The sequence below is a fragment of the Elephas maximus genome, chromosome 13 (assembly GCF_024166365.1).
Source record: "Elephas maximus indicus isolate mEleMax1 chromosome 13, mEleMax1 primary haplotype, whole genome shotgun sequence".
Lineage (NCBI taxonomy): Eukaryota > Metazoa > Chordata > Mammalia > Proboscidea > Elephantidae > Elephas > Elephas maximus.
In genome coordinates this window covers 95595556-95607719 of record NC_064831.1, presented here as the reverse complement: position 1 = coordinate 95607719, position 12164 = coordinate 95595556, and the positions used below count along the sequence as shown (strand labels likewise).

Below are 12164 nucleotides of genomic sequence, written 5' to 3'. Positions count from 1 at the left end.
ACTTTCCTTCATTTTACTGTTCCGTAGTTTTTTATTAAGTGATGGATTTTACACAGTTCTATTTCGACCTCGTACATGTATATCGTTTTCATCCTGGGGAGCTCTGGCTCTTAAGGCCCAGCGTCTTGCCTCGTGGGGAAACAGGACACGCGTGGGGAGGATGTGCCTGCAGCCCTCTTCAGTTAGCCAGTGAAGGGGCTTCTTCATGTTCAGACATGCTTCTGCCTCGAATCCTTCAAAGTCATAAAAACAATAAAACGCCGATTTGGGAAGAAATCCCTTTAAGTTTAAATACCCTCCTGATCTTTGCTTGTTCTCCGCCCCTGTCATTATTAGATCTATGTCTTAATTGGTATCATTTGAATAAAATACATTATTATAAGAAATATGGAATGGTTATCCCTTTAACTTACAGAATATGAGACGAAGTTGGCTTTTTGTCGGGAAGGAAATAACTTGCTCGCAGGATTAAATCTAGGTGGTTGTACGCGACCACATTCAGACTTCGTGATGTGCAGAGAAGAGCAAGCAATTCTTAATGATGTGCTGCTGTCCTTCAAATGGTATCAATAAATGTAAATTATTATGAAAAATATCATTGTTCTGAATCTAATTGACGTTCAGAGTTAGGTTTTTTTGCTTATAGCCAGTTATTTAAGTAGAGCAGAGTAAATGATTTTGACGTAAGTGTTTCTACATATTTCTCCTGATTTGATTTTAAGAATAAAACAGAACAGGTATGTATGAATTAAAGCAGAGCATTTTTCTCTTTTAGGACTACTCTTGTCTATGATACAATGATAGAATATCATTTTTATGTATATTATTTCTTCAGGGTTTTTGTTTTTAGTTAACTTTGTACGTATATTAACCAAAAGAATGACTTCAATGCTGTTCACTTTTTCAGGGCCTTTTTCCAGACTCCAAAGTCCATTTCCAGCCATAAGAACTTTTTCCACGTCACAGCCCCCGTGTGAAGTGGCAGACTCTGTCTGGAAGCTGGGTCGACTCAATCATGTAGCCATAGCAGTGCCAGATTTGGCAAAGGCCTCGGCATTTTATAAGAATGTTCTGGGGGCCCAGGTAAGCGAAGCAGTCCCTCTTCCGGAACACAGAGTATCTGTTGTTTTTGTCAACCTGGGAAATACCAAGATGGAACTGCTTCATCCCTTGGGCAGTGACAGTCCGATTGCAGGTTTTCTGCAGAAAAACAAGGCTGGAGGAATGCATCACATCTGCATTGAGGTATTGTAATTATTTTAATGCTTGATGTTTTAATTCTTTTACAAAATTGTCTTTTACTTTTTAAGACTATATTATCACTCTCATCAGAAACTTATACTAAGTTCTTTAAGGGGAATGATAATATTGATCCTATCCAAAGCTGGATCCATGGGTATATTGTTTCCCTCTACAGACCCTAAAAAAACAATATTAATGTATTTTATTGAAGTCTGGATTCAACAGCAACTATAAAAGCCACTGAACTTGGCTGAAATGTAGATTCGAGTCTTTGTTCTAACATTTCTTGATCATATATGACCTCTCATGTAAAAGGAATCAACTACTTTTACTATCACAAGCAATTAGGAGAAGGAGGTGAGGGAAGACTTTTTATGTGTAAAATTTCCTCACACGCACAATTATTTTTAACAACTTTTTTTACCGTAAACAGAATACGTTTTAAATTATTGATTGTGACTTTTGAGATGTTCTGAATTGTGTCAGTTAACAATTCCCAGAAAAAAACATGAAGAGGCATTAGACAAGAAAATTCTTACTGGAAAGCTTTTAACGGTAGATGCTCATGTTCAGATAACCGCCTTTTGGAATTCAGCAATACCAATTATGCCTCAGTTTAAATTAATTTGATAAGACTGTTCTTTTGAAGGAGCCCTGGTGGCGAAGTGGTTAAGAGCTTGGCTGCTAAACGGAAGTTGGGTAGTCCAAATCCACCAGCTGCTCCTTGGAAACCCTATGGGGCAGTTACACTGTGTCCTGTAAGGTCGCTATGAGTCGGAATTGACTTGATGGCAACTAGTTTTGTTTTTTGATATTCTTTTGAAACAAAGAATGACATAATTAAGGCTTAGGCCTTGTTCCTGATTCAAACAGAGTTGGGTTGACTGTAGCTTGAATTCAGAGATTTATTCAGTTTATTATTGCAAACATATTTGAGAATCTACACTGTGTGCTCCACCAAGTACATGGATTCAGTAATTAGACATGGACCAGGCCCACAGTGAGGAGGAGCAGATGTTTAAATTGGCCATTACTGTGAAGAGTAGAGTTAGTGAAGTGTGTTCTCAGTAGCACAAAAGAGGAAGAGAGTGATTGCTCTGGGCAGGTCGAGGGGATAGGAAGGCATCACAGGGTGTAAGTTATAATGAATGTGAATGAGTTCCCCAGCTGACAAGAGGAGAAAGGTATTCCAGGCAAAGGGAATAGCATGTAGAAAGACAAAGAGTTACCATAACAGTGACCATTTATTGAGTTCATTTTCTTTAATTTTCATAGTTACCCTCTGAGAGCAGTATCAGCTTCATTTGACAGGTGAAGAAACTGAGACTTAGAGACGCTAACTTACCGTTGCGTTAGTAGTAGGTAACAGACTGGATCTGAAACCCAGATTTGTTCTCGTGACAGGATCTGTACTCAACCATGATGCCAGATTGCCTTCAGCTTATTGGCCGAGTTTTTAACATTTGAGGTTGGAAAGCTATAAGACATTAGGCCAAGGAACTAAACAGGACCTAATACTTAGCCTTTATGCTTTAAGTAACAGAAAATGATTAGACATATTTTTAGGAGGTTGCTTTGGGCTACAGGTCTTTATTTCAGTCTGCTTGGGGGGTTTATCTGAGACCCCTCAGGATGAGAAGCAGGATTGTCTGCCTTTGAATCCACTCTTCCGTCTCCCATGCTACACTGTGTTCTACTTCAAGAGAGCCCGTGCCTTCAGAGAAAACCGGCTATGTGGGACAGAAGCCCAGTTGACTAAAGGAAGTGGAAGTTCAGTGATGGTATAGCTAATTCAAATGTAGAGATTAAAGGGAAGAAAGGAAAATGTGTATGTACATAAAAGGAAGGTATGTAATAGGAGAAGGTGTGAAATAGGTTAGTCAGTTGGTGGTCTTATATGATAGCTCCCATCAGCATTATCACTCTCCCAAAACAATAAACAGTGAGTGGCTTAGAGATAGGTAGGAAGCGTAGGTAGGTAGGTAGATAGGTTATAGTTAGGTTAGGTAGATAAATAGATAGAGAGATAGATAGATTAAATAGAGAGAATTTTTTATTTCCTGTTCTAAGTCTAGAAGTGAACTGCCTTGGACTAATGGGGCAGCTCCACCTGTATAACACATGACTTCTAAGGTTGCTCTAGGTATCACCATTTGCCTGCCAGAGGGAAGGAAAGGCAGAATGCAGGGCAAGTGCCTTCAAGGAGGTGGAGGTGTTCTAGAAATTAAACATATCACATTTGTTCTTATCCCATTGGTCCAAGCTTGGTCACATAGCACACTTGACTTGAAGGGGCACTGGGAAGTGAGTCTGTAGCTAGGCAGTTATGTGCCCAGCTAAAACTTCTGGGTTGTTATAACTCGAAGGAAGAAAAGAAAAATGGGTACTGGAGGCCACCAGTCTACACCACACTTGGTTATTATTAAAAAGTGGTATTGCCAGGATAGCATGACAATTTTCAGAATGAAGGCATGCTTCAAGATGGGAGCATTTGAGAAGTATTGCTCTTCTTCCTCTGCTGCAGCAGTCTGTGAGATGATAGTGTCACAAGACGGAGAGGGCTTGGACCCCCGAATCATCAGGTGGAACAAAACTCCTTGCCTACTCTTGAACAGGAAATGCATTTTTGTTGGATGAAGCTGAGGTTTCAGGGTTAATTATTTCACCACAGTATAACTTAGCCTGTTCTACAAATACAACTTGGGTCTGAAATCATCTCCCACTGAAAGTGGGGAGGTAGTAGAGCTAGTCAGGAAGTGTTTCTTTGATCATTGTCCTAGTTACTGTTGGTAAGTAATACATTGTTCCGAAACTCTGTAGTGTTAAACAGCGACTGTGTTATTTTACTCAGGATTTTGTGGGTTAGGAATTTGGGAAGGGCTCAGCTGGGCAGCTCTTGGTGGTTGGGGACTTTGATGTGATTGCGTCGGATGTTGGCCGGGGCTACGGGCACCCGAAGGATTGACCAAGCTGGATGCTGGCTGGCAGTTGATGCTGGTTGGGAGCTCAGGAGCGTTACATACCAACTCTTCAACGTTACAAGTTAAGGGTGGTTCTGTGCATCGTTGGACTTTTTATTGGGCAGTTGGCTTCCCCCAGAGTGAATGTTCCAGGAGAACCAGATGGGCACTGCATGACCTTTCTGACTTACCTCAGGAGGCCCACAGCAGCACTTCTGCTGCTGGGTGTTGGTCATAAGCAAGTCATCAAGGCAGGCCGATTCAAAGGAGGTAACATAGATCCTGCCTGTCAATGGGGAGTGTATCAAAGAATTTGTGGACATGTTTTAAAAGTGCTGCAGCCATAGGAGACCCTGGGTGGCTCAAATGGTTAAGCACTTGACCACTAACTGAAAGGCTGGTGGTTCGATCCCACCCAGAGGTGCCTCAGAAGACAAGCCTAGTGATCTTCTTCCGAAAGGTCACAGCCTTGAAAACCCTATGGAGCAGTTCTACTCTGCACACATGGGGTCAACTGGTTGTTGGCTAATAGCCATCAACACATTAATGTGTTCTAAACAAAAGGAAAATGTGTGAAACCTCTGCAAGCTCTGGGATGATTTATATTCAGATCTCCAGAAGTGGGAGTGAGCAGCATTCACACCTGCAAGAAGAGATGACCTATCTGCCTTTGTAAACATAGGGCTGAATAAAAGTCGGTACTTGCTCAGTGGTTGTTGTTGTCAGGTGCCTCGAGTAGAGTCTGAGTCATAGTGACCCCATGTGACAGTAGAGCTGCCCTGTAGGGTTTTCTAGGCTGTAATCTTTATGGGGACAGATCACCAGGTCTTTTTCCTGCAGAGCAGGTGGATGGGTTCAGACTGTCACCCTTCAGTTAGTGGCTGAGCACTTAACCATTGTGCCACCAGAGCTCCTCCTTGCTAAGTTGATCAACATCACATACGCAAAAACCAGTTTTGGGGATAGGCAGCATCCGGAACTGTGTCCTCTGAAAATGCTCACAATTCTATAGCTTTATGGTTTAGTGCCATCTATTTCTTCATGCCAGTCTTTCTTTTAAAATGTTAAGTCTACCCATCAGAAAATTGACAGCTTATTAGCAAATTGCATGTGTTGATAAAAGCTTCCCTTCTATAATTACCACAAGGGAGCTCCATGTTCTTTTGCACAGCTGCATAGTGATGTGGCCCTGTGTCTGTTATGGACGTGCTCCATAGCCTTCAGTTGCCTCAACAAAAAGTTTTGAGAAAATGACCCTTTCCTCACAAATAGATTAGTATCTCATCAGTCATAGTCAACATTTTTCTGTCAGAGTGTTGGTTTTCTTTTTCTCTTATGAGGTTTGCCCTAATTTCTCATACTTGTGTTTTTGTCTTTTACTGGAGGAAGCTTAAAAGTCTCTCTGTTTAGTCTCGTCTGTCGCTGACGTATGGACTGAGTAACTTGCTGTTCTCTGGCAAAGCCTGTACTGGTACTACCATTGTATGCTTCCGGACACAGCCACACGGGGCCTTTCCTTGCCTCCTGCATGCCCTCTGCCTGAGGAGCGTTTGCCATGCTCTCCCTAAATCATTTACCCAGAGAGCAAAGCATGTCATAGCAAAAACCTCAAGGGCCACTGGAAAGATTTACTTGTCCAGGGAATTTGTATTGTGTTAAAATATTTAAATGTGTCCATTCTGGCTGGTAAGCAGCTGTGTTCCTCCTGAGAAACATCCTACTTCCAAATGGGCCCTTCCCTAGGATCCCTGAGACAGCCTCCCAGTTCAGCAACTAAAGGGTTAACGCCCAGCACAGCAGCTCTTCTGTTCAGTTATATTTAGTTGGTTTCTGCGTCCGTATTGTCCTGGTTGTTGAGCATTTTTAGTATGGCTCTAACTTTTACTCTGCGAAGTGCTGGGCTGTGTAGTCAGACCATCCATGTACAAAGTCCCTGTCCTCCTGGAGCTTGCCAGCTCGCTTTATTCCTTCACATCCTGCATTTTCTACAGAGGGTTAGAGGTGACTGACTGTGCAGTATGTAAAGTATATAAAATAGGGGTAAAAGAGCAAGCCAGAACTAAGAAGAAATAACAAGGCAAACTGTGACTGTGGGTGAGATTAGCCGGCATACCTGTTGGTTCTGTCAGATACTGCTTCCTTGTGGCCAAAACAAAAGGAAAAGAAACAGCATGAAAGTACTTGTGGTCCCTTCCCCCTTCCTTCCTGAACAGCTCAGTCCTGAAGACTTTATTTGGGACAGTGGATAGTTGTCCACGCTGGGCCAGAGAGCTGCAGTGGTCCAAAGCAGGATGCTAGAGCATGAGTAGGGTGAGGAGGGCATCTGAACGGTGGGAGCTGCCTGTGTGGAGAGCCAGAGGCTGAGTGGGGTGCTGATGCTGGGGGTGGGGGGAGGGGTCAGGGCGGCCTCTCTGGGGTTTCAGTGAGAAAGGAGCCCAGGTTGAGGAAGGCATCCACATTGAGGGGGTGGGGGGGCAGGGCATGTAAGAGCCCAAGCAGGTAGGGGAGGGCCCAGCATGGAGAGTCAGGGTCCACAGTCAGGTGAGGAGTGCATCAGTGCAGGGATGATGGTGACCTAGTGTGGGGATTTAGAGCCCAGGTGGGATGAGTACCATGTTCACGCATGGAGTGGGCAGGTGTGGGGAGCCAGGCCCCAGCAGGGTGAGGACATCCATGTGGGGTAGGCAGGCATGGGGAGCCAGGCCCCAGCAGGGTGAGGACATCCATGTGGGGTGGGCAGGCAGGCATGGGGAACCAGGCCCCAGCAAAGTGAGGATGTCCATGTGGGGTGGGCAGGTGTGGGGAGGCAGGCCCCAGCAGGGTGAGGACATCCATGTGGGGTGGGCAGGCATGGGGAACCAGGCCCCAGCAGAGTGAGGATGTCCACGGGGGGTGGACAAGTGTGGGGAGCCAGGGCCCAGCAGGGTGAGGACATCCATGTATGGTGGGCAGATGTGGGGAACCAGGCCCCAGCAGAGTGAGGACATCCACATGGCATGCAGGCAGGCGTGGGGAGCCAGGTCCTAGCAGGGTGAGGAGGTCCATGTGGGGTGGGCAGGCATGGGGAGCCAGGCCCTAGCAGGGTGAGGATGTCCACATGGGGGTGGCAGGTGTGGGGAGCCAGGCCCCAGCAGGGTGAGGACATCCATGTGTGGTGGGCAGATGTGGGGAGCCAGGCCCCAGCAGGGTGAGGACATCCATGTGTGGTGGGCAGATGTGGGGAACCAGGCCCCAGCAGAGTGAGGACATCCACATGGCGTGCAGGCAGGTGTGGGGAGCCAGGTCCTAGCAGGGTGAGGAGGTCCATGTGGGGTGGGCAGGTGTGAGGAGCCAGGTCCTAGCAGGGTGAGGATGTCCACGTGGGGTGGGCAGGTGTGGGGAGCCAGGCCCCAGCAGGGTGAGGACATCCACCTGGCACGCAGGCAGGCGTGGGGAGCCAGGTCCTAGCAGGGTGAGGAGGTCCATGTGGGATGGGCAGGCGTGGGGAGCCAGGCCCTAGCAGGGTGAGGATGTCCACATGGGGGTGACAGATGTGGGGAGCCAGGTCCCAGCAGGGTGAGAATGTCCACGTGGGGTGGGCAGGTGTGGGGAACCAGACCCCAGCAGGATGAGGAAGGCGTGTACATGCTGGGACAGCTCAGTGCAGAGTGTTGGGGCCCGCACAAGGTGAAAAGGGCTTCTGTACAGATGGGCCAGCCCAGTGGGATAAGGAGGGCCCCTTGCAGGGGTCAGATGGCCTGGCTCAGTGAGGAGGAGGGCAGCCCCGGTTGCTGGAGCACTGGTGGGTTGAAGAGTGTACTCCAGAGGGAGGAGCAGGAGCAGTGATGCGGGTTGTTTAGTAGCGAAGGGCGTTTGATCAAGTGAGTGTATATTTAAAGATAATGGGAGCCAGGTTTCTCAGCCTCAGAGAAGGAATTGAAAACTACAGAAAGGGTTGTTAAATTTGCATTGGAGGTATCCAGGAAGTCATCACTGTTCCAGGTTGATGGGGGCAAAGTGCAAGAGCCGATTCAGGCTCATAGCAACGCTGTCATACAGAATAGAACTAGCCCCATAGGGTTTCTAAGGCTATAAATATTTACGGAAACAGACTGCCACATCTTTCTCCCACAGAGTGTCTGGCAAGTTCGAACTGCTGACCTTTTGGTTGGCAGCTGAGCGCTTTAACCACTGCACCACCGAGGCTCCTTCTGGTAACCACTGATAAGCTTTGGTCTCTCTGCATTTGCTTGCTTTAGATATTTCATGTAAGTGGGATCATACAATATTTGTCTTTTTGTGTTCTACATATTTCACTAGGCATAGTGTGTTCAGAGTTCATAGGCATGTGTCAGGACTTCATTTCTCTTTATGGCTGAGTAGTATTTCATTGTATGTGTATACCACAGTTTGTTTATCCATTTATGTCTGTTGATGGGTATTGTGAATAGTGCTGCAGTGAACACTGGTATACAAGTATCTGTTAGCGTCCTTGCTTTCAAGTTTTTTTTTTGGGTAAATACGGAGTAGAATTGCTGGGTCATATGGTAATTCTATTTTTTAACTTTTGAGGAACTGCCAAACTGTTTTTCACAGTGGCTACACTATTTTACAATCTCACCAAAGATGGGTGAGGGTTTCAATTTTCACATCTTCCTCAACGCTTTGTTGTTTTCTGTTTTTCTGATAACAGCCATCCTACTGGGTGTGAAGTGTCATCTCATTGTGGTTTTCGCTTGCATTCCCTAGTGACTAATGATGTTTAGCATCTTTTCATTCCAATTTTATTTTTTAAATGAAGAAAAAAGCGTAAACAAATGCAGCGATTCAGTTTTATTTTCTGAGTGGTCAGACAGATAATAGATGGCTTATTTTCTTGTTTATGCTTTTATATGTTTTACAGATTTTTTGCGTTCAATAAGGACATGTCCTTTACAAGAGAAAAATTATGCAAAGTAATTTTAAGGTAAAAGGCTAGTAATGTATTTCCTGCATCCTGGGGAATATCTGTTCTTCAGTCAGGAAAGGAGAAAATTCTTTTTTTTTTTTTTTAACTCCATTCTCATTCTGGCTTTACAATAAGCCTCAGGGAATTGCTAAACTCTGCTGGTGATCTCTGTATTACTAGTTCCCGGATGCGGGGGCTTCATATAACGGCAAAATTTCCAAAGAACAGAACAAAATGAAATAAGCAGGCAGCCCGATGAGGTTTTTAGCTTTTTATATTGTTAAGGAAGGAAAATTTTAAAAACTGCCACCCACTGTTCATGTTTTGTAAAAGAAAGGGCATTTTATTCCGAAAAAGAAAAAAGAATCTTCTTGGAATAAAAGAGTCCTACTCTGCCCTACAGGGTCGCTATGAGTCAGAATCGACTCGACGGCACTGGGTTTGGTTTTTGTTTGTTTTTTATTTTGGTCAATTAAATAAATTTAGTTTTTTTGATTTGTTTTTTGTTTTACTTTCAACTGGTGGAAATTTCGGTAGAGACCAGTATTTGGGAAACATTCCAGATGTCCACCATCAGACTATATAGCAAATATGGAAGCAGAGGCAATTTATATCCTTAAAAAATAATTCCCAAGAATACTCAGGGACCCTTCTGAATCCATGTATGAGGACACTGTTAGATTTGCATAATTCATGTAGCTTTTAGCTGGACAGAGAGACAGACAATTAAAACATAAATATTTTATCCAGACTTTCTGACTTCAGTGGATTTACACCAGTTTGACAGTTGAATTTTTTCACTAATCAAAATGTCATGCAACATTACAAGTGGCACATTACTACCTATTCATAAAATTTGAGGACTGAGAATTACATATCTTAAGGTTAAAAGATGTTATCCAGCTCATCTCCTTGTCTTCAGATAAGATTGTATTGCTATTTTCAGATGAGGCAACTGAGGACCAAAGAAGGTATAAGATGTACCTGAAGATTTTGAATTCTGATTTTGATAATTAAAATATTTTTTAATTTGGATTACCATTACTCTTAAATTTCCAAAATGGTAGAGGAAAATCAACGTGAAAATATCAAACACGGTTACACACGCAAAAAAAACCGATAAGAAGTTGAAATGAATAGCCCAGATTTTTCCTAATGGCATTCAAGTTCTTAGAGAGCTATATAATGCACAACTGTAATGGTGTGAAGGACTATTAAAGGCAAATTTTTTAGATGGGTTATTACTGACTGTGTTATTTTTATTTTGGGGGGTACTGACTTAATTTCGCAAATGAAATTGCATTTCGTGTAAATATTCCATCTACTTTCAACTAAAAAATTAGAAGAGATTTTTATTTCATCCTATTCTATTTCTCCCAAAACACCTGAATTTAGAAACCATCTCAAGAGTAGATTTGATGCATTGGACATTAATGACCGAAGACCAGACAAGTTGTGGGGTGACATCGAGGGCATCATACATGAAGAAAGCAGAAGGTCATTGAAAAGGCTGAGATGGATGTTAGAAGAGATTCTGAAACTTGTTCTTGAACATAGAGCAGCTGAAGTGAATGGAAGAAACGATGAAGTAAAAGAGCTGAACAGAAGATTTCAAAGGGTGAGTAAAGTATACTAATGAATTGCGCAAAGACCCACAGTTAGAAAACCAAAAGGGAAAAACATTCTCAGCATTTCTCAAGCTAAAAGAGCTGAAGAAAAACTTCAAGCTTCAAGTTGCAATTTTGAGGGATTCTAATCAATAAGGAAGACCAAAGAAGAATTGATGCATGTGAATTACGGTATTGGCCAAGAATATTGCATATACCATGTTCTGCCAGAAGGATGAACAAATCTTTCTTGCAAGAAGTACACCAGAATACTCCTTATAAGCAAGGATGGCGGGACTTCATGTTACTTACTTTGGACGTGTTATTCAGGAGGGGACTGATACCTGGAGAAGGACATCATGCTAGGTAAAGTAGAGGGTCAGCGAAAAAGAGGAAGACCCTCAATGAGATGGATTGACACAAAGGGTTCAACATAGCAGTGATAGTGAGGGTGACGCAGGATCAGGCAGTGTTTCATTCTGTTACACATAGGGTTGCTATGAGTCAGAAAAGTTCTACCATACTATAATTGGGGTCCCAGAAAGAGAAGAGAAAAAATAGAAAGAATAATTGAAGAAATAGTGGGCAAAGACCTCACAAATCTAGTGTAAGAAATCAACCCCCAGATTCAAGAAGCTCAGCAACCCACAAGAAGGGGAAATACAAATAAAACCACACCTAAGCACACTGTAGTCAACCTGAAAACCAAAAATGAAGAGAAAACCTTAAAAGCAGTCAGAGAAAAAAGTGAAATTATGAAACAACATAAAATGCAATGACATTTTTTAGAACCTACCAATTCAGAATTCTAATTCCAGCCAAGTGGTGTAACAGAAACCAGATTTTCCCTCCTGTCTGAAACAAAACAAATAGTCTAGACAAAATATATGAAACAGTGGTTTTCTGGCATTGGACATCAGGCAGCACAGGGCACACTGATGCTTGAGAGAGGGGAAACAAACAAGACGAGCCCTACAAGTTCCCAGCTTTACTACCTGGAGAGACTTTCCAGACTACAAGACAGGAAGAGGGTAGTTAGGTGGAGTTTACCTGTCTCCCTGAGCTGAGAGTCTCGGGAGGTCAGGGTGACTAGAATTTGCTGTACAAAGGACTGGGAAGAAGAAAGCTCTACCGACTGTATTCCAATCATCTGTAATACTTCTTAGGTCACTTGAAATGATTAGAGGGGAACAGTCTTCACACAGAGGGAGGAATAGTTTGTGTTCTTACTAGCCATGGAAACCCTAGTGGAATAGCGGTTAAGAGCTACAGCTGCTAACCAAAAAGTCAGCAGTTTGAATCCACCAGTTCGAGTCTACCAGGTACTCCTTGGAAACTCTATGAGGCAGTCCTCTTCTGTCCTATAGGGACACTATGAGCCGGAATCGACTCAATAGCAGCGGGTTTGGTTTGGTTTTGGTTTTACCG

At 43.6% G+C, this 12164-nt stretch overlaps 1 protein-coding gene across 2 annotated transcripts in view; it reads left to right on the top strand.

Moving 5' to 3' along the window:
- MCEE (methylmalonyl-CoA epimerase) overlaps positions 1-12164 on the top strand; it is a 49454-nt gene that overhangs the window by 23917 nt on the left and 13373 nt on the right. For both annotated transcript variants that reach the window (XR_007519876.1, XM_049905580.1), the window contains exon 2: positions 908-1245. Coding sequence is in view for 1 of the 2 variants with exons in the window: in XM_049905580.1 (XP_049761537.1) it covers positions 908-1245 (338 nt within the window). In the remaining variant the exon portion in view is untranslated. The remainder of the gene's footprint in view (positions 1-907; positions 1246-12164) is intronic.